General features: G+C 50.8%; 1 protein-coding gene across 2 annotated transcripts; it reads left to right on the top strand.

The window, feature by feature from the left end:
• The first annotated feature begins 642 nt into the window (after positions 1-642).
• Positions 643-21619, top strand: SLC26A9 (solute carrier family 26 member 9). 2 transcript variants are annotated; one of them, XM_015299071.4, is made up of 21 exons: positions 643-742; positions 7300-7426; positions 8368-8507; positions 8809-8919; positions 9134-9309; positions 9468-9632; positions 9884-10036; positions 10418-10500; positions 10761-10908; positions 11599-11712; positions 12139-12216; positions 12514-12609; positions 14186-14292; positions 14990-15059; positions 15289-15381; positions 15816-15932; positions 16378-16695; positions 16926-16980; positions 17365-17510; positions 18287-18364; positions 18617-21619. In XM_015299071.4, exons 2-21 carry the CDS (start codon positions 7302-7304, stop codon positions 18662-18664), a joined length of 2421 nt encoding a protein of 806 aa, XP_015154557.1. In that variant the 5' UTR covers positions 643-742; positions 7300-7301; the 3' UTR covers positions 18665-21619. The 2 variants fall into 2 exon arrangements, with proteins under 2 accessions (XP_015154557.1, XP_425821.2); XM_425821.7 differs by having other exon boundaries at positions 7279-7426.
• Positions 21620-22233: the final 614 nt, after the last annotated feature.

Raw genomic sequence — 22233 nt, 5'->3', positions numbered from 1 at the left:
CCACACCCAGAGGTATGTCCTGGCAGCTCTATGGGTGCTGTCCATCTCATCGTGGCCACATCCCAAGAACAGAGAGGGCCGCGTGGCTCCGTGCAGTGAGAGCTGGGGATGAGCCCTTTGCCCTCACCCATCACTTCCCATCCGATTCCGCTCCTCTCATCTCTTTGAACCTGGAAATGAGATAGAAGCTGCTCTCCCCTGCCAATCCCGCCTTCAAAGCCCGGGGTCCAAGCCCTGGCACAATGCACCCCATTGTCCCTTTTGGAGCACAAAGGCCAGGAGACGCTGCCCAGCGCCCGGGCCAACAAAGCATCCTCTGCTCACCGCGTGCGGTCGGGGCGAGGGAGGGCTCCGCTGAATATGGGCTATTGTCACGGGAAGCCCCGAGCACCGGGACCTGCACAGGGGATCAAACAGCCCAGAAGCGAGCGGGAAGGGGTGGGGTGAGGGGGGACATCCAAAAAAAAAAACCAACCCCTCGTCCCTCTTCAGATCTCTCCTTATCTCCCCAGCTATCTCCTGGGCTCAGCCTCGGTGTACTTGCTTGCAATTACCTCGGAGAAGCCAATCAGGCGCCGAGCACAGCCCTCGGTCCCCTTGACTGAGGTGATTTATAAATGACTCACGGGCTTATTTGAGCGCAGAGCTGTGCGCGGCTCTCTGCAGCTCCGCTCCGTCGCTCTCCGTGCCACCTCCGCGGCTCGGCGCACGACCGGCCCTCCCTTCGCCCGGAGAGGCACAGGTAACGCCGCGCCAACAATCCGCTCTTTGTTTGGGTGGGCGTGGGGGATTTACCCTCCGGTTGCACGGCCGCTGGGTGTGAGTTTCAGTATTTGGAGAACTGGTCCTTTTTTTTTTTCTTCTTCTTCTTCTTCTTTTTTCTTCTTTTTCCCTCCCATTTATTCATTTATTTATTTATTTGCAAAGGGGATTTGCAGCAGCACATTTGCTGGGGAATTAGAGACACCAACGATCCAGGAGCCTGATTTACGAGGAGAGGTTGAAAGAGCCAAATATCTGAGTTAGTTATTGCCGGTATAAATCTTGCCATCTTATCCTTTTAACCTGGCTGCCTCCTGCTGAGACCCACGGGGGGATTTCTCCGGTATAGGAGCAGCAGTATTGATGAGGGACCCTCAGTTTTGTGATCCTTATTATCCTGTGCATAGGATCTGGAACTGGTCCCTGCCCGAGGATGTCACAGCACTGATTAGACTTTGCACGTGTAGGTGTAGCAAGGAGGTATGTGCAGATCTATGCACAATCCATGCAATGGGAGAGGAGCATTCGCTGTGCATAGGAATGCAGCCTGAGTGAGGGGTCTTTGCTGCCCAGGACAGCAGGTGCACGACTGCGTGGCTGTGGGCACACAGGCAGAATAGGAAGAACTTTTGGAGCTGGGAATGAGGAGTGCTGCCAGGCTGAGCCTGGGTGCAGGGGCTGCATCTCCTCCTGATGCCATTGCTTGGAGCGTGACAGCGCAGTTTGGGCAAGATCCCTCAAATACACACTAGAGAAGAATTCCTCCCTTTGCTGTACGCTGCTGTTCATGAAGGCAGGATGCTTTCTTCCCTGCCCCAGTAAAGTATATCCATGCCTTACTTGCAAGCAAGCTGAAAGCTTCAGCTGGGATCTGTCCTTCCCTCCACTGAAGTAACACCTGCCCCAGAGCAGAGCTTTCCAGCAGAGAAATGCTCTCCCAGCCTCTACCTCTGGGGGAGGACGGACCGGCTGACCAGCGGGTGTTTGTGCTGCAGAGCTCTCAGCAGGCACCCGACTCAGTGCAAGAATGCTGCAGCCTGCAGACTTTCTAATTCCTTTGGGATTTGTGTTGCCCACCTGCTCTTCAAAGGCGGAGGGCGAGGTCTGTGTCAGAGGCATGCAGAGACTCATGAGGGAGGCCAAGCCTTCACTTCTGCTTCTAATTCCACTTTCAGGCCTCTCCTCCTCCCCATCCCAAGGGTTCTGTATTCAGTGGGAGCAGCCAAGGGATAGGGTGGAAGGGCACGCTGCTTCCTAGGAACAGAAGCAAATGCCATTAAGGTCAGACACTGCACTCTGCCTGCCAAGGAGCTGGCAAACAGCACTGCCCGCAGCAAGGTGACACCTCCAGGCATTGCCACCAGCTCAGAGCAGGGCAGCTGGCAGCTCCTGGAGCGCTCTCATGGAGCCCCAGCTGGTGATACATCCCAAAAGTCAGTCTCCATCCTGGCTCCTTTTCTTGTCTCCTAGCAGAGAGGGAAGGACAGAAGAGGTCCCTGCTCCAAGTCGAGGTGGAGTGGCTGCAGGCAATGAGCTGGGGCTGTAGGCAGGAGATGCTCTGGGCCCCCAGAGCCATCACACTGCACCTTTTCTTAGCTCCAAGTCTCTTTGCTGCTGTGGCTCTCCCAGCTGCCAAGGGCTCCATGTGCACAGCACAGCCCCCCGGGCACGGCGCTGGGTGCAACTGCAGGAGCCACAGAGGGCAGGGCAGGAGCTGAGAGCACGCGGGCTGATCAAACACATCATGGAAAGAGCTGGCCAAATCTGGGCTCGTTTAACCTGCTGCCAACACAGAGCAGATCCCTGTGCCCACAGCATTTGCTGCATTAACAGCAGCATTAAAAGGAGCAGGAGTCAGGCTGCCGAAAAGCAGCGCTTTACTTTAAGCTCCCTTTGAGCCAAACACTTTGGCTTCACCTTCCGTAGCTGGCAGATGTCTGCAGATCTCATTATTCTGGTTACCAAGCACAGAGCTAGTTTGGTTAGAAACTTGTGTGAAGTGGTACATCAAACATTGGCAGCGGCCCAGGGCTGTTTCCAGAGTGCTGCACGGGAGCAGAGCGCAGCGCTGCTGCCTGCACTGGGCTGGGTCACTCCAAACAAGAGAGCCATCTGCCTGATGGAAATCACCCACCAAACACCCCAAATGTTTGATCTAAACAGAAGGAAAGCATTGGTTCCATGCCTGGCTGCTCCGTGGTGGAAGTGCAGGAGTGTGGGCACAGGATGGCTGCTCAGAGGGATGATGGAGCTGAGGCCATCAGCAGATCCGTCCTCGCCTCAGCAGTCAGGCAGGACCAGCTTGTGCCTCCCTCCTCTTCCCTTCTCCCCAGCATTTATTGCTTTGGCCATCATGATGGAACCTGAACTCTGAAAGGAGAATGGATTGAAGCAGCTAAGTCTTCGCTGAACTTTGTAGACTGTCATTTTGCCTTTTCCAAGGCTAAAAGCCCTCTTTGGGGTAAGATATTTTTCATCACCGAACTACATGCTCTCCTGGCATCAGCCTCTTCTGTTTCCAAAGGGGAGAGATTAATAGAAGGTTACAAACCCACATTCAGTGCATGCTGCTGCGTGCAGCTGGCAGCTCAGCAGTGCAATCGCTGGTTCCCCACTTCTGCCTGCTCGCCTTCTCTAAGTTACCTGCACTATTGGGAAAGGCATTTATTACCAATATGTTTATGCCAAAAACGTAGGGCTATAGATCTGACCTCACCTCTTCAAGGTGCTTTCTTCCTACAGATAAGCCCTAGGGCAACACAAAGCTAAATGCAAGGTGGGTCAAAGGGAATTTAACTTCAAAAAGGTGCCCGGCCAAACAACCCCACTGAAGGCACTGCCCTGGTGAGGGCCATCAGCCAGACTCCATACCAGGATGCTGGAGAGTGTGATGGACATGGGAGTGGACCAGCAGGGCTGACTGGTGTTGATAGTGAGGACAATTATATCACATCCTTCTGAAATATCTGAGCTGATTGACAGCAGAAACCTCCACCTCCTCCTTTTCTTCCTGCTTGCGTGCTTGGCAAGCCCAGCTGGACATTGGAGGTGTGAAAGGGAGAAGGTGTGAGATGGATGCAGGTGTGTGGTGTGAGGCTGAGGCAGAGCTCAGCCTGGGGGAGCATCCAGCATGGCAGCATCCGACACCACAGCCCCTAGCATTGCAGCACCCAGCACTTCAGCATCCAGTACAACCACCCTGTCCTTCCCCATTCCCCATCTCAGCAAGAGAGCATCCAAGGGTTGCAGGGGAGAGGTGACAGCTTCCCCACCTGTCCCTCAGAGATGTGAGCCCTTTTGCTGCATTGCCCCAGGGCTCCCATGGCACCTGCAGTCAGAGCTGTGAGTGGAAGCTGGAAGCAGTGGTTCAGAGCAGCTGGAGTCAAGACCTTGTCCTGGTGTTGCAACCAAACCCTTGCACCTGTGCTTGCTGTCTGTGGCCAGACCTTGCCTCCTGGGGTAGGGGAGAGCAGCTTTTTACAGCCCGTTCTTGGGTAATGGAGCTGGGAGAGAGATGTTTCTAACAAAGATCCAGCCAGGATTTGGAAGGGGCCAGACCTCTGACCTCCACTAACAGACAGCAGAAGATCTGTGTGTGCATGTGCTTGTGCAAGGAGAAGGGGGATGGAAAGGGGGCAGAAAAAGGAGGAAACGGTATTATTTCCAGAGCACTGATTTTTTTCTCTCTAAATTGTAGATGGGCATTCCTTGAATGCCATACTCCCATATTGGGATGGGTTTGGGCCCTTACATTGTGCACAACACAGCTCCAGTTCTCTCACCAAATTCTGATTCCCACTGCCCAAACTGGAGTCCCATTGCTGGGCTGTGCCAGCACAGGAAAGCAGCATTACGCCAATGGGTCCTATCAACACTCACCAGAAACCTCAATGTGACTTTTCCCAAACAAAGCTATCACCAGCACGGGGACAGGAGATAAGAGCCCAGCAAGTGCACTTGCGAGATGAACACTGGGAGGAAAAGTCTGGGCTTGGCAAACACAAGGTGGTTTGAGATCAGCAGGGCAGGGAGCAGCCAGGTGTGTCCTGGTGGGACTCAGCTGTGACCTGGCACAACACCCACCACCCACATCCCAGTCTTGGAGTGACATGGTCCTGCCCTCACTTGTTGCTCGCACCAGGTATCACCTCACAGCTACATCCCCAGTGTTTCCTGAGCCCTCCAAGATGCCAGGCTCAGTGGGCTCATCCATGTGGGCAGTGTCACATTCCTCATCATCACCCACTCCAGACAACACACAGAGAAATGGATTTCCTGAAGCCTCAGCTTGTAACGGGCACTGAGCCATAGGAGCTCTGCTCTCAGAGCTCTTCCCCAGCCCCATCCTTTATTTCCATGCCCATATTGGACCAGAGCTCTGGGAAAGGTTGGTCCCTTTGAGGCAACAAGATGCTGCTGCTCTGCTTTCCTTCCCACATGTGTTGCATTGCTTCACTGTCCCTGTGCTCTTACCCATTAGCACCAGGACAGCTGGTTCTGCCTTTGTTCAGGGCACAATCACACAGCTGGTTCTCTTTAATTCCAAAATCTCAAAGGTTTAACCTGCTGTTTGATCTAGGGAAAGGCCAGTGATAAGCTGAGTCAAGAACTTGACTCTATCCGAGACGCTGACATCATCAGCCTGTTTGTTTAAGATGGAATTTAATCATGGGGATATTTTTCCCTCTATTCTTGCCTTATTTATTATTTTTCCTGATTGCCAGCACATGTGCTCAGCAGGAGAAATTAATTACAGAGCTGTGGTATAATTGGCTGATTCAGTCTGTCTGATGGCAGGCAGGCTGCTGGGCAGTGATGGAGCTGAGAAATAAAGTTGGGAGACCAAAACTGATGGGTCTGTCACCCTTAGAAGCCTGTTGCATGGTCTGGACTTGGGGTAGAAAACATTTATGAGGGAGAACAGGCAATTTAGAGCAGAGCAGTGCAGCTGGGACCTGGAGCAAGGCTGTGAAGCTGGGACAGGACCTCTGCAGCTCGACGTGGGAAGAGAGGAGGGGATTTTGCGTGGGGACTGGAGAATAGCCTGTCTCTCAGCCCGTACCAATCCTCCAGAAGGCAGAAATTGGTCTCTCTGGGAAGGGCATCCCTGGTAGGAAGGGATGCGGAGCTGGCAGTGGATGTGTGCCTGCAGAGGGCAGTGGCTGCAGCTCCTGTAGGTGCAGGAAGACGGGCATTGCCTGCCGTGGGGACCTCACCAGGCCCTCATAGCCAGCCAGGGTGGGGGCTCCTGGGGGTCCCACAAGCCATGGCAGTGTGGAGCAGAGCCCGGATTCCCAAGCCCAGCACTGCTGCTGCTGGTTTACAGCAAGGTGCACTCAGCGCCACTGTGATTCCTAAGGCAGCAGTGGAGTTGATGACCTCCGTCTCTTAACCCATTAGCATCATGATTCTGCTGACCTAAATTCCCCCAAAGTTTCGGCCGCGTGCATCACATGTTCCTTCCTGCTCCGGGCTGCTCACGCCCTCCAGCCCAGGGAGGGATCTGCATGGCCCTGGCAGCATTGCTCCTACACATGAACTCATCCTGGATGTGTGCTGACTTCAGTGGTACCTGAAAGCAGTGAGGAAAGAGGAGGGAGGAGGATTCAGATCGCTTCACGCAGCCTTGGCAACCTGAATGTTGTTTCTTGATCCACTCTCCTGTCTGAATCACCTGCTTCTTCCACCCCCTCTTCTGCTCCTGTGTTGGGCAACGACCCACTTACATCACTGCCGTGCCACAGATCATTACCAATACCCCGATCCATGCCTGACCACTTCCTCTCTCCACCCTCGGACTCCCCAACTTGTAATGCTTCTCCCCTCTTCCCAGTTATGGCAAACGAGGGCTCTCTGAAGTTCATCAGCTTCTTTGGTAAGACCCAGATACTGCTCAGGACTAGTCCTTCCGGATGCTTTGGCATCATCATCACTGAAACGAATTAGCAACAGTTATCTTTCCGTGCATCGCTTCCTAGAATAGATCCAGGACAAGTTCACAGCCTCTCATGGCAAATGGGACGTAGGTAGGCTGCCGAATGTGATTGAGTGCAATGGGCAGTGAAACAGGAGCACCTTGGATGGGAACAACATTTCATCATAGCACCGGTGTGTGCCGTGTCGGAGCTGCTGCATGTGGTGCAGCCACGCCAACCCTGATGGCAGGTGGGGAACCTAAGGCAAAAAGGGCAGTCACTGTCAGAGCCGAGACTAACACCTGCGCTCATCTGCCAGACAATCCAGGGTGGGCTCCATCCCCTTCACACAGCATCACTTGTTAGCATCACCTCGAAGGGGCTGGGGAAGGCTCGTGGGGAGCAGCAGTCCCCGGTGCTGGAGAAGCCACTCCCAGCGCCTGCCTCTGCGCACAGGGAAACTATTTAGGGTGGAGATGTTCGGGGAGGGCTCCCAGACGCTGGAGGTGTCCGGTCTGTTATACTGCAGGTGGGGACAGCTCCAGTCACATTCTTGGCTTTGCTTGTTCTTCTTTTTTTTTTTTTTTTTTTTTTTTTTCTGGGAAACATTTAAATGATGCAGAGATGAGCCACGCCAGACCCCGCTATGCCATCGAACGCCCCGCGTATTCGGTCAGCCTCTTCGATGAGGAGTTTGAGAAGAAAAGCAGAAGTTATCCCGTTGGGGAAAAGTTGAAGAACCTTTTCAGGTAACACAGAATCCTATCTCTACTCCTGGGGCAAAACTACAGCAGAGCTGGTCTGGAATTGGGTTGTAATTTGGACCTGGGGACATGGTTCATATTTTAATCCTGGGAAACTTCCATGGTCTTTGATGGATGGAAAGCATGGGATAAGCACACATGGTGCAGGAGCAAGTGGGACAGGATGCTGTTCTCACTGCCTATGCTGTTACGCTGTAGGGCACAGAAGCAGCATGGTTTGCACCAATCGCTTTTGGGATTTGGGTTGCTGTTTCCCAAATTTTACTAATAATGAAAAAAGCATAAATGGGGATGCAGATATGAGCATGTAGACTTATTTCTTTAAGCTTCCCAGCTGGGATTTCCTTTTGTCAGCTCCTTTACTGGCTTCCATTAAAGAAAGGTGAATTATCCTGCTGAGTGCTGTCCTGGAAATCTCACTCTGCTCCCTGGAAGAGTGAAGGCAGTGGTACAGGGAAGGAGAGCACACACATTGGCAGGCAGAGTTGTGAGAAGCTGCATGTGACAGCTCAGAAACAGTGTTCTTTCTGACATACTTTGGGTTTTTTGGCCAACCACCTGCAGAAGTTCATCTTTGGCTCTGCACAGCTGCCCCGTCAACCTCTGAGCTGTGTCACACCTTTTGTACTGGAAACAAAGGCTGGAAATGTTGGGCAGCCAAACCCTTCAGAGCTGTGAAGCACTGGGGACTTCCCAAGACTGGCCCCACAGTAATCCTCTATGGCACCGCCAGCTGTTAACTGCAAGAGCCTTGCACTTGCATGGAAGGGCTGTGCCTGAAACACCAGGCATAGGATTTGGTATGGGGAAAGGCTGGGACATTTCTCAGAAGGTCCTTCCTTGCTTCCTTGTTTCCTTCCTTGCTCACATTCCTGATTGCTTCCTTCCTTCTTTACTTCTTTGCATATTTTTTTTGTCTCCTCCAGATGTTCAGCTTCCAGATTCAAGCTCATTCTCTTCAGCCTGTTCCCAATACTCGTGTGGCTTCCCAAGTATAAAATCAAGGAGTACATTTTGCCTGATGTTCTTGGTGGGGTCAGTGCAGGGACAATCCAAGTGCCACAAGGTGAGAAGCAGCAGCTTTCCCTGCCACTGAGAGGGGATAGCACAGCGGATGCACAGACTGTGGGGGTTACTTACGTTACTGCTGGTACATGCAAACCCAAGCTCTCCCTCCCACCTGGTTGTCTCTCTATGTTCCTGCGGAACCCTTCCCCTTCCAGCTCTGCCTGGAAGGCATCACCCATGCTGGCCACATAGTGCTCAGCTCTGGGGCTGTCAGCATCCTCAGGACCAGGACCAGAGCATGAGCAGGGCAGGAGCTGCTTGAACCAGGCTGACCTGCACCTTCCCCTTGTGTTCCCCAGGGATGGCTTTTGCTCTGCTGGCCAACCTGCCTCCTGTCAACGGGCTCTACTCCTCCTTCTTCCCTTTGATAACATACCTCTTCCTTGGCGGTATCCACCAGATGGTCCCAGGTGAGTCTGCAGAGCACTTCTCTGCACAGGGCAGCTAAGTACCGACCGGATGGGAATACTCCATACTGCAGTGTTTGGGCAGGCTTAGCTTATGGTGTCCCTGATTCCCTGATGGGCTGCATGACTAGTTCAGGACAGCCTAACCTGTCCAAGTGCTTTCCATGGCAGGACGCTCTCCAGAGCAAACTACTGACATCACTGTGTTGTGTCAAAGGTACTTTTGCAGTCATCAGCATTATTGTTGGCAACGTCTGCCATGAGCTGGCTCCAGAGTCAGACTTCCAGTACTTCAACTACACTACCAATGAGACCAGCGTGAATACCACAGCCATGGAAGCAGCCAGACTGGAAATCTCTGCCACGCTAGCCTGCCTGACTGCCATCATACAAGTAAGGACCCTGCATTGCTTCTGCTGTGTGCCCTGTCCAAAGCTGACCCCCAGGGATTCATCCTCCCTGGAGCAGAGGCGAGGGCTGGGAGCAGATGCTGGAAGTGGCCCTACTGGGGCTGGCCCGTTTCTAACAACTCCTTGTCTGTCCCACCCTAGCTGTGCCTGGGATTCGTGCAGTTTGGCTTTGTTGCTATCTACCTGTCAGAGTCTTTCATCAGGGGCTTCATGACAGCAGCAGGGCTGCAGATCCTCATCTCCGTGCTCAAGTACGTCTTCGGCTTGACAGTCCCGTCTTACACCGGGCCCTTAGCTATCGTCTATGTAAGTGGGTGCTTGGACAGGGGCCTTCCCTGTACCTCCTCCCCACCACACCGCAGGCACCATTGTCACTGTGCTGGGGAAATTGGGACTGGGAGAAGGGGAGAGGCTGGAGGGAAGGGGAATGCAGCTGGCTGCATACCTGTATTGCTGCCCCATCACATCTCGGGGTGTTTGCCGGTGATGACCATAATGAGTTACTGTCCACTGGGTCTGGAGTCCCATGACACCTTCTCCTCTTCTCTCCCCTTTAGACATTCATTGATATTTGCAAAGGTCTACCCAAAACCAATGTGGCCTCCCTGGTCTATGCTTTGATCAGTGCTGTGCTCCTGATCATTGTGAAGGAACTGAACCTGAAGTACATGAAAAAGATCCGGATGCCCATTCCCATGGAGATCATCATCGTAAGTCATATATGAGCTGTCCCTCAGACCTCCAGGAGACAGACCTTTCCCTCCCATCTCAGCCCTGGGATGCCCAATTCTGCTCTGAGGGGGACTTTGGAGGAGTATAGCATGTCCATGCTCAGTGCAGGACTCTGGGGTCCAAAATTAGGCCATCCTCGTGGAGGATACCCTTGAAACACAGCTCATCCCTCTTGCGCTGCACCTGCATCCTGGTGACACCAAACATGAGAAACAAAACTCCTGCATGGGACGTTCTCTCCTGTTCCAGTCTGAACTGAGTGCTAATTCTCTGTCATCAGCCCCAGGAGTACCACCTAATGCTTCTGAGAGAGCTCACGTTCTTTCTGCTTACTGCTCTTTCACTCTCTGCATTTGCAGGTAATAGTTGCAACCGCGATCTCCGGCAGCTTTAAGATGCCTGAAAAGTACAACATGCCAGTGGTTGGGAAGATCAGCATGGGGTAAGCATGTGTGCACATCTGACTCACTGTCCAAATAATTTCCCTTCCTCCTCCTCATTCTGCATCCTGGAAATCCCCTCTCTGCTCTACAACAATCCCCTTTCAGGACTGCCAGGCAGATCTGCTGTGCCCTGTTCCACCATGCCACCATCCCCTAACCCCATCCACAGCTTAGACACATTTAGACACCATTCCCAAACATACATCCCTGCCTCCAGTGCCACCATCCTCACCACTTCTCACCTCTGTTCCGAATGCAGGTTCCCAGAGCCCACCCTGCCCCTGGTGAGCAAGTGGAAGGACATGATTGGCACAGCCTTCTCACTCGCCATCGTGAGCTACGTGATCAACCTGGCCATGGGGAGGACGCTGGCAGCCAAGCATGGCTATGATGTGGACCCCAACCAGGTAACACTTGCTCTGGAGAGATGCAGGAATGTTCCCCTGGCTCTCAGGCGTGAAAGGAAGACCTTGCTGCATGAATGGGAAGCTTGCAAATGCACGTGGCTGCTCAAAATGTACGTGCTTCTCCCACGCACGTGGCAGCCTGCCAGGCAGGGGCCGAAAGGACATGGCAGATCCATTTCCTACAGGTGGGAGAGGCACTGTCAAAGGGAGGAAAAGACTTAGCTTCAGCTCACTGCTTTGCTTTCCCTCCAGAGCTGAGAGGCTTCAGCCCCGGGTTCTGGCCCAGATGGCATTTTTGCAGGTTGTTGAAGCACGGTGAAGCACATGTGTTCCTTACAGAGCAGACAAGGGCCTGGATTCCTGGTGTGTCACCTAGATACTGTGAGAAGCAGGACATTAAATAATCCTCTTCTGTCATCACTGGCACCAGTGGTAGCTTTCAATAAGAGCCATGCATACCACATGAAGCCCTGCCCTTCGTGTGTCAACAGCTGACAACGTGTTTGCATGGCATGGTGCTTCCAGGCTTCCCTGCCATAGTGGAACCCATCTCAGCTCCTCTTGGGAGGAAAGGCTCAGGGATACACTGCAGAGAGTAGGAGCTGGGGGCTGTGTTTCTCTTCTCAAGCACCTCTACAGGACAGGAGTGGAGCTGCTCACTGAGATGACTGCGTTCCTCATTCTCCACAGGAAATGCTGGCCCTGGGCTGCAGTAACTTCTTTGGATCCTTCTTCAAAATCCACGTCATCTGCTGCGCTCTCTCTGTCACTCTGGCCGTGGATGGGGCAGGAGGGAAATCACAAGTTAGTGCTCCCCCATCTTCAGTGCAAATCCCTGCAGAGGCGCATGCTGCCAGTGTGACATCACTGCTGCAGGCCTGGAAAAGCTCCGTGTAGGAGTGCTTCACGTTGCTGTTAAATACAAAATGTACTCCCCCAGCCCCATTTTTCCCTGCATGGTTCATTGGACCCGTCTCAGACATAGGGCTGTCAATGTGCGCTCCCACTCTGGCTGCTCAGACTGAGCAGAGCAGAGCTCCCACGTGAGGGAAGCTGGGGGCTGTCAGTGAGAACTGGGAAATTCTAGCCTGCTTCTCAGAGTCAATGGCTGCTCACACAGTCCTGCAGTGCCCAGCTCCAGTGTTGGCTGAAGCAGCTGGAGAGCAAGGACTGGGAGGGGGTTCAGGGAGACCCTGATGTTGAATGAAATGGTTTTTCTCCTTTTTTCAGGTGGCAAGCTTCTGTGTGGCATTGGTGGTTATGGTGACCATGCTTTCTCTGGGAATCTATCTTGAACCCCTTCCAAAGGTAAGGTGAACAAATGTGCAAAAAGTGCAGTAGCAGCATCCCAAGCTCTCCATGCTGGAGAATGCTCAGCCTTGCTTCAGAGAACTCAGCAAGACTTGCTTGATGCAAACCATTGCACAGCATGATTTGCTGTGGGCTGGGGTCCTGCCTGTAGGAAAAATTGATCTTGTAAACCATTATGCTCTTTGTGATCTTCATTATCTCTGCTGTGCTGGTGGGCTGGGAAAGCATCTGCTGTGAAATGTAGTACATCCTCAGCACCGTGCTCAGGGTAACACCATGCCCTCTCCTCCATAGTCTGTCCTGGGAGCCCTCATCGCCGTCAACCTGAAGAACTCCCTAAAGCAGCTGGCTGATCCCTTCTACCTGTGGAAGAAGAGCAAGCTGGACTGCGTGAGTGCCTGAGGATGGGTGGGGGGGACCCCTGGACCCCTCCTGGGGAAGGTGGGCTTTGCTCCACTGCTGTGCTCCATCCACTTCTGAGTGGTCCGGAGCCGTGGCCTGGCCACATATCATGGAGGCTGAACTATTACCTGCTCTGTTTAAATGCCAATCATCTGCAGGAGCCTGTTTGCCCAGAACTAGCCAAACCGGCCCTGCTCAATATCTAGGAGTCATGACTTAAAAACTCACACAATAGCCCTCCAGGGTGAGGAGAGCCCTTCGCAGCGATAAGGACTCCAGGCACTGGTTGATGTATAAACCCAAGGGGGGGGCGTGAGGGGGACTGAGAACGGAATTTGGAAATGTCTGACATAAAAAGACAGTGTTTGAACAGGGCTCCCAGGGCTGAGTGGTGTGTGTGGACACCGAGCCAATATCCTGTCAGGACCCGGCGCGCTGCCTTATCGCAGACATCGCCAGTCCAAAGGGGCTGACCTGAGTCATCAACAGCTGTCCCAAAACGCTGTTCAAACAGAGGAGATGGGTGAGCAGTCCCAGCTGAGCTCTGTGATGTCAGGTGAAGGCACAGGCCCACTGACCAGCACAGAGCTCCCAGCAAGCACGAGCTGCCTTCAGTGCAAGGAGAGTGAGGACAAAGCAAATGCCATTGGGGTGAACTACGCTCCGCTGACCTTAATCTCCCTGGAATTTGAACTAGATTCAATGTCCTTCCTGTCCCAACCTGGGGAATACCACTTCTGGGTGTTGGCAGCCCATTGGTGCCCATTACCTCAGGTCCGGTCATGTTTTAGTGCCAATCACAGAGCTTGCTCCATAGGCACACTCTTGTGTCCAGTTCGAATGGAGAGCATTCACATGGATAGGCATCACTCTTAATCTGACATTAAGATGCTGAAATTATCAAAATTACCCTGATTTGACCAAGATCAAATTTAAATCTTCATAGTCTCGAGGATGAGCTGATAATCCCCTGATAATAATTCTCACCAGGCACGTTTATAGAGGACTAATTTCATGTGCAGGGAGATGCCCGCATGCTAATATATAAAAATGACAAATGACAGGGCTCTGAGCTGAGAGGTGGAGCAGGTTTTGCCATGCCCTGTCACACTTTGTCACCAGATCCGCTCTGTGCTCAGCGCATTTACAGCAGGCGCTCAGGAGGTTTGCAGATCGATGCTCATTCCTTCCAAAGGCTCTGACTGACAGCAGGAGCTTTCCTGTGGGTGGGAGTGCTACTGAGCAGCAGATGGTCTGATCTGTAGGAGCCTTTTCTTGAGATTTCTTGAGCTGAGTGAGTGACGGGGGGTCACGCAGCTATGAAGAATTACACTGGTTGCTTTACAGCTGAAAACCTGGGGCTTCTGGCAAGCTTCCCAGCAGCAGTGCTTCACACAAAAACATGCAATAAGCAGTGAAATTAGAACAGCTGCAGCATTCTTTTGATCCTCAGCTGGGCTGTTCTTTGGGTCCCAAATATCAGCACGAGCCATTTTCCATCCCTCGCTGTGCTCCAGCCCAGGGCACAGCAGAAGGACCACGCCATGCCCTTCTCTTTCTGCAGCTGGTCTGGCTGGTGAGCTTCCTGGCTGCCTTCTTCCTGAGCCTGCCCTACGGAGTCGCTGTGGGTGTGGGATTTTCCGTGCTGGTTGTGGTTTTCCATACCCAGTTGTAAGTACCACCGTAGCTCCAAAAACCTAAAGGGAAGGAAACATCTCCCAGTCACAGAATAAGAAGCAATAGGTTATTTTCATAAGCAACCTCTGGCCTGTGTCTCGAAGGAACGTGCAGTTTGAGCCTGGGGGAGTGCAGGTGTCCTCCTCAGCCCCTGGAATGTGCAAACAGGAATGGCAGGCGCTAATTTACTGCCTGCATTCCCACTCCTGTGCACGGTTAGCGATGTGCACATCCCAAGGCAAGGGGATGTCAGAAGGTATTTATCTCAGCCAGAAAAGCTACCTGCATAGTTCCCAGCAGTGCTGCTCATAGAAAGAGCCCCATGCGTGTGCAGAGACGCGCTATTTTTAATCCACAAAGCCCTTCATTAACACCTCCCAGACTGGGAGCTCAGGAAAAGCCAGTCAGCCCCTGGGGTGGGGAGCCCTGCCAGGAGCAGGCTTGCAGCCAGGCATGGGATCCAACTGAAGTGCTGCCCGGCTGCTCTGCAGCCTTGTGCTGGGTCTTCCCCTGGCAAGCAAGGCAGTCCCGTGGGCTGGCTGTGTTCTGCCAGCATCTGAGCAGGCTCTGCAGGGCTGAAATCTGAGCATTTTCCTAAAGCGATGCTTCAAATCCTGGTGATGGGTACAAAGAGAAGCACTTTTCTTCTTCTGTAAGATCTTCTCTAACTCCGGTTGGATTTTTCTCCCAGCCGGAACGGTTCTGCGCTCGGTCAAGTAGCATCCATGGACATCTACAAGAACCCTAAAGCCTACAACAAGGTAAGCAGAAGTTAAAATATCCTCAGAGAAGAAGCTGTCCTTTGCCTTTGGTGCCCAGTGTGACCAGGAAGCCCAAGCACAAGTTTCTGTCCCAGTGAGGTTGTTTGCTGCTTGTTTCAGGGCTGCTCCTCACCTTGGCTTTCCCAATTACCCACTGCCCAAAGCCCTGACTGCTCTGCATCCCACACAGCTCCACCACGTCTGGTTTGAGCTCTCCTCTCTCTTGCAGGTACAAGAACTCAACGGCATTAAAATTGTGACCTACTGCTCACCACTGTATTTTGCCAACTCAGAGATATTCCGTGAGAAGATCATAGCCAAGGTGAGCAATGCCCTGAGAAATTCCTGCTTGCAGCCAATCCCAAATAGCCCTTGCTCTCTCCTGTCTTGCCAGGCTGAGATAATTAATCCTAGGATCATCAGGAAAGATGCTCTTGTAGATCAAGAGACATACTTTTCTGCCCTTTTCTCTCTGATCTGTTTTTAGATCTTACTTTAGAGGTTATATTTGCATCTTGGCAAGTCTCCTCCACCAGGCCCTGCTAAAGCAGTCACCCCGCTGCACGTGTCTCTCCACGCATGTGCCCACCCTGCATTGCAGGACATGGTGCCGTCTGGTTGACACCACTGTCACCTCCTGTGCACAGCTGCTGCTGTCCTCTTGTGCCACATGCCACAGGCCAGGAAAGCTCAGGGGGATCCCTGACTCTGGGGCTGAAGAGGCTTTTTCAGAGAAACTCTCTCTCTTTCCTGCAGACCGGAGTGGATCCTGGTAAGGTGTACTTAGCCAGGAAGAAATACGTGAAATGGCAGGAGAAGGGGAGAGCACAACCATCAACAAAGCCACCAAAATTCTTACTGAGGCAGAACAAGGTAACTCGGTTTGGGTGCTTGTGTTGCTGAACAAAGCTCCCCCAGATCTCCATCAGAGAGCTCCTCTCAATGCATGATTTTCTGCACGGTCTTCCCAGTCATATTTACCACCACCTGCACCCCTTCCTTCCTACCCACAGTCCCATTTCTCCCAGTAGTCAAAATGTTTGTGTGCAGGACAGCTGGAAATGGCTGGGAGCACAAAAAATGTAGAGATAGCAAGATTGGAATGACAGCAAACAATTTGCTACTAAGTGGACTTGCCCTAAGGATGTACCTGTGTCAGCATTTCAGCTCAAATCCTTCCCTTGTGAAGCACATTTCCAGTCATCCCCTCTCGGTATCTGAAAAGATCGTGCATGTACTTCAGTGCAAAAAAGAAAGCGTTTCTTGGTTCACAAAGAGCAGCGGTCCTGCCTGACTGCTTACCTCTGCTTTCCCACAGACCTTATCCTTGCAAGAGCTCCAGAAAGACTTTGAAAGCGCCTCTCCAACAGACACCAACAACAACCAGACGACTGCTAATGGCGCCAGCATCTCTTACATCACTTTCTACCCTCCTGCCAACGGCGCCGGTCAGGTGCACACCTCCAGCGAGCTGGGCAGCACCACCACTCTGCAAGGAAGCACCTTCAGGGTCACGTCAACTGCAGATGTTGACCCCATGGCCACGGCACCGCCCTATGTCAGCTTCCACACCATCATCCTGGACATGAGTGGGGTGTGCTTTGTTGACCTCATGGGCACGAAAGCACTGGGCAAGGTGAGTCCTCTGCTACGAACACAGCCAGGATCCTTACCACCCAGGTACCTTCCACTCCCTTGTGCAGTTTAGATAAAGATGTTTACCCTCCTCAATTGGAGGTTTGTGTGAGTTTCTCCTTCAGCATTCCCAGGACACGTGTAAAGCCTTGGATAAAAGACTTCATGTATAAACACAAAGCCAGAGCAGCAGTGTTATTAATCCTTTCTCTGCCCTCTCATCCCTTCTAGTTGTGTTCCAGCTATCAGAAGATTGGGATTAAAGTGTTCTTGGCAAACGTGCATGGTAAGAATCCATGAAGAGCACATTTCCACGTGCATTTCCTCCATTTTGGGACTTTTTTTGTTTTCTTTATGCAAACTGTGCTAGCTGTCATCCCTTTGTAGGACCAAATCAGAACAGATGAAAGAGTAGAACAGATGAAAGAACAGAAGAAACAAAGGAGAAACACTGTTCTCTGTCTGCATAATAGGTTCCTTTTTTTGAGAAGTGATATAATTGGAAAATCTCTGCATTTAGCACATAGAAAAATAGACTGGCAATAGAATAATTCAGCAAACTATGCATTCTGGTCTTGCTCTAGCTCAGAGAACCGCCATCAGCCATGTTCACTTTTGAAGGCTTCCTTCTTTGCTCTCACCCTGGTTCATGTACCTTTCTTTTCCCCAGCCCAGGTGTACAATGACATTAGCACAGGTGGAGTATTTGAAGAAGGAGGCCTGGACCGAAAGCACATCTTCCTGACGATCCACGATGCTGTTTTGTTTGCACTGGCAAATATCAAAGAAGTCGTCCACCCGCCCATCTTAGAAGAGGTACGTTTGCTCTCCATTTGCTTTCTCTCCACCTCACAGTACTGCACTGTTAAGTCCATACGCTGTGCCAGCACAAAGGAAGAACAAAATCTCACTAATGCACATAGTAAACTTTCTTGTTTATCTTAAGTGGTAAAGGTTTAAATCCAACAAAATATTTCATACCTGAATTTTCATGTACGAGCCAAGCACCCGCTGATTGAAATGCATTAAATGGGAAGTCGGAAGTGTAAATGTTTTCTGCAAGGCCTGAGCTGGGAGATGAATGTTGTCCCAGCCAGCAGAGGCCAATAGAGCAGTGCCAGGTCTGTGCTCTCTGTTTGGTGTTGGCTGGAGCATGCAACCGCACTCAAGGGCAGAATATGGCCACTGCGAAGGAGGCAAAGCAAATGCACCTGGCCTTGAACATCCATGAATGCTTCCCTTGGTGGGAAGAGAAAAGGTCAAAGCAGGAACATGGCACATGCTGACAACACAGGGTCAGATAGGTTATTTCCCCAAACATGGGTTGGTTTATTGCATAATAACCAGAGCTAGAACCAGGGAAGTGCTACTCAGTTATCTCATAAGAGTAAGTTTACGTATGCCTTATCTCTGCAGTGATATGTAAGTGCTAGCTCAGTCAGCGATGATAAACAGTTACAACAAGATTCCACCTGTGCCCTTTCTGCTTGGGCATTTCCCTTTGGGCATGTGTGATGGTTTTAAGCGTGGGGTACTCACTGTGTTTGTCCCTGAACTCTGTTAATTCATGAATTTGATTCTTTCTTTCCCAGAGGCCGAATCAGACAGAGCTCTCCATCTACGATGAGTCTGTGGATGAAAGCAGCTCAGAGTTCATGAACTTGGAGGAGGTTAGTCCTAGTGCTTGGGGTCACTTCCTCACCTGTGGGCAGGAGGGACACCAGGTGGGACACTCTCCCTCTAATCAGGAGGCAGTTCCCCAGGAGGAGGCACTGCATGATGCTGATCCCCACACTATGAGGAGGAGGCCAGGGAAGGGCTGGGGCTTCAGCTGACATTTCTCTGTGCGATTGAATCACTTGCTGGGTTTGTGCTCTGCCACGGCACCAGCCCTAACCGAGCACGCCTTGTGTGCCCTCTAGGAGATGTTTGGAAGCATGTTCCATTCAGAGACGCAGACAGCACTGTGAGCCTCATGCTGATAAACCCACCTGGACAGCCTCCTCTCTCCCATCCCATCATGAAGAGCTGCACTCCTACCCAGGAATACAAAGAGTTTGCAAAGCAAGAGGTCATCACCCCTCTTGAACTGGTAAATTTCTCCTCCCGCTCTGCTTCTGGTGCTCGGAGAAATGGCCTCTGGAGCAGACAACAGAACACCATGGAGCAGGAACTCAGGAAATGCATCCCATTAATCACAGAAGAGAAGCAAGCTCACCTGATGGCAGGGGCCTCAGCGCACGGGATGATCAGTTGGTTTTGCCACATGCTTGCCTTTGTCTCACACAGTCGCACTCTTCTGCCCACAGAGGCATTACATAATTTGGGCATCCCCTTTCTTTCTTTTCCTTCCTCCTCCTTTACCCGATGAAATGAAATTAAGCAAATATTGCGAGCCTCTCATGGCTTTGAATCATGAGCAAAAACAGCTCTTGCAAGGTGCAGCCTGTAAGGAAACGTTTTAAAATGTGCACTGACCGTCGGGGTGCCTGCACTGCAGGTGCCAACCTTCGTGTTCCCCCACATTTCTGCAGCTTCTCCTGCCCTCTGCCCCTGCACTGCCCTCTGTGTGTCCCAGAAACCACGGCCTCCAATCAGTGCTGTGTTTCTCACACCCTGAAGACCCTGGTGCGTTATCTCAGCAGGGCTGTTTTCCAGATTACATTTTTACTTATTAATAGGACAAGTTTGTAATTGGAAGTATGAATTCCTTGTTACCGTGTGCTATGTGTGCATGCTGGTCTGCCTGCCCAGTAAATCACTCTGTGTTCAGAAGACTCAGGCTCCAGTTAAAATCCCTTCTGACATTTTCAGGCATCTTCCTCCTGTCTGAACAGAGAAGGTTTTTAGACTGTCCATGTCATGAAAACATTAATTCCAATGGTGTTCTGCCTCTCTTTCCATCTTGTTGACTGCAGTACTTAAGTGGTACATGGGTTAGTGTTTTGGGGAGATATATATACATCTATATATCTTTTTCCCAAGCCATTTTGACCACAAAAAGCAAATGCAGGGACAGCGAGGAATCCCCTTCTGCACACTTCTCACATAGTCCTACATCCAGGGCAGCAAGACTAAAATTTCAGCCCATTTTGTATCTGCAACTAGTAACACCTGCAGCATGGAGGGCTTCTGGTGACAAGCTCTCAGGTGGTCACTCAGGCAGCAAGGGAACGCTCTTTTTTATATCCGATATTTCTGTAACAGTTCTCTACTGCATATTTGATGATTTTCATTACAATTCATCTCAGATTGATAATACCAGGACCATCTACCTCTCAGGCAAACAAGCCTGACACTCTAACCCGGAGACAGACAGATGAGACCTTAATCATTTCTAGAAATCTGGCATTCTTTTATATTTGAGTGATGCTTATAACAAGTGCTATTTTAATTTCCCTTTCTGACATCTTCCCTTCTTACCCAGTGCTGATATTGTGACAGCAATGACAAGATAACTATCTAAAGCCTGAAAAAATCTAAGCAGAAGCCAAGAGTTAAAGGGACCCTTCTTCAGTGCATTTCAACCTCAAATATGGCTTGGATGAAAGTAAGGCCATAGAAAATTTAGTATATCTTGGATGCAGCTTTTTCTGTTTGATTTTCAAATCCTCCTACAAAGTATTCCCAGCACTGGGATAAAGTCAAGAGTCAACAAGCAAAACTGAACAGTAACGGAAACAAAACTGAACAGCCTGTTATATTTCCATGAATGCAAAAAAAATAAAAAGTGGCCTTAATAATCAAAGCAAATTATATTTTTAAAGCTTATTTCCATTTTATTGCTCCAGGACTTTAAAAAGATAAACAAGCTTTAGTGCACAATTTCAAAGTACATATTGAGCCCAGAAGGCTTTCTGGGCAGACAATGCAGAGCTTCCCTATAGCTCCCAGATGTCCCATTTTTAAGGAAAATAGAGCTTCATGAACTATCATAGCTAGACAACCATTGCAGGTAATCACATCACGACTGCCACTTTGGTTTTATGTAACACCTCATTAACTAAGCCACCATTTCTCTACCTCAGTTTCAGATTACATGGTGCAGGAGAGTAATGACACCAAAGAAAGTTAGTTTCCCAAAAGAAAAAAGTCACCTACCAATAGTTATTACTTATTTCGATCTGAGACAGCAGTGCTTTTTCCAGAACTGTATTTTGTTGTGCAAGCCGAAAACAAGAGCTGAATTATCTTATCTTTGAGGGTGATTACTCACGCTGTTTTGCTACTGCTTGAGAGTTCTTTTTATTCACTCATTTGGGGAAAAAAAAAGAAAAGAAAAGAAATTGGTGCACTGGAACACGAAGTTATTCTACAGTAAGCAATCAATATTTCTGTATCTCTGAGGTCGCTTTGCTTCAAACAAGGAAGATTGCAGTTTCCAGCTCTTCATGCAGGGTTAGTTGCAGGAGACTGACTCTTCAGGATCTGCCAGACCTCACGCAGGGAACCTCAGAGCAACCGGCTGTGCGTGAAGAATAGATTCTGTTTCTTGAAGTTCCTATGACAAAACAGATGGGATCTCATGGGAGGCACCTTGCAATAGCAGCACTGGCATACAGTGATGATAGCCCAGGAAAAAATGGGTATATAATACCTCCTTTTGGTAGCCACAGGCCACTTCTGGTGACAACATGGACAGATAGAACCACTGGAAGCTCAACATCTTCATTTCCATGGCCTGGACAGGAGAGTGAGGGAAACTCCAACTTATGCTGGGGTATAAAATCTTAAATTCCAGTGTCCTTTTATTGCTCTTATAGTGACGGTGTGTAACGGCTCTGAAGCCTCCCAGATAAACGCATGTTGTATAACCAGCTCAGAATGTTTGTAATTTATTTAATTTAATATTCGTTTTGTTCTTTTTTTTCTTTTTTTTTTCTTTTTTCTTTTTTTTTTTATAATAAAGAATGTGTGAACAATCACTCGCTTCTGCTGCTGCTTTGAGGCTTTCTGGTAGTTCCCAGCTGGCATTCAGAACCTCAGGAACATGGATGCCATGGGAAAAATGATGTAACCCTTCAGCACAACACTGCTGTAAAGAGGGAACACATTTTCCATGGTGCTCCATGGTGAAACCAGACAGGAGGTCTGTGTTCGTAATGCTGGGAAGAGTGAGGGGGAACATCAGGAAACACCTTTTGAAGGAAAAAATGGTGTGGAAGCCAAAGAGACGTGGCTGGGGTGGGTTGTGGAGATTCTGGAAGCTCAGGGCCTGAACCCTCTCAAGATGAGGCCTGCTGCTGCCAGCCATCTCCTGCTGCCACAGCAGGGATTACTCCCCCACAAAGTCACCCATTTTTCTCCACATCACTCTGCCACACTGCCAGCAGCCCCATGGCACAGCTCACGCCTGGATAAAAGCTCGATTTTCACTGAGCCCACAGAGAAGGAAGGCGCTCCCCTACGCCCTACGCCCGCCGCCCGCCACCATGTCAACAGCACAACTACAACCCTCAAGATGCCTCGCGCAGAGGGCGGGACCGCGGCGCCCATTGGCCAGCTCCTCGAGCAGCTGCGCGGCGATTGGCCCGCGGCC

The sequence above is a fragment of the Gallus gallus genome, chromosome 26 (genome assembly GCF_016699485.2).
Source record: "Gallus gallus isolate bGalGal1 chromosome 26, bGalGal1.mat.broiler.GRCg7b, whole genome shotgun sequence".
In the NCBI taxonomy this organism is placed as follows: Eukaryota; Metazoa; Chordata; class Aves; order Galliformes; family Phasianidae; genus Gallus; species Gallus gallus.
Note: the sequence above shows the minus strand (reverse complement) of the source record. Positions and strands in the feature narration are given on the sequence as shown.

Excerpts from the sequence above, each read along its gene's own strand:
- SLC26A9 (XM_015299071.4), top strand. The coding sequence starts at position 7,302 with ATGAGCCACGCCAGACCCCGCTATGCCATCGAACGCCCCGCGTATTCG. Across the intron at positions 8,508-8,808 it reads GACAATCCAAGTGCCACAAG|GGATGGCTTTTGCTCTGCTG; the intron begins GTGAGAAGCAGC and ends TGTGTTCCCCAG. Across the intron at positions 9,633-9,883 it reads GGCCCTTAGCTATCGTCTAT|ACATTCATTGATATTTGCAA; the intron begins GTAAGTGGGTGC and ends TCTCCCCTTTAG.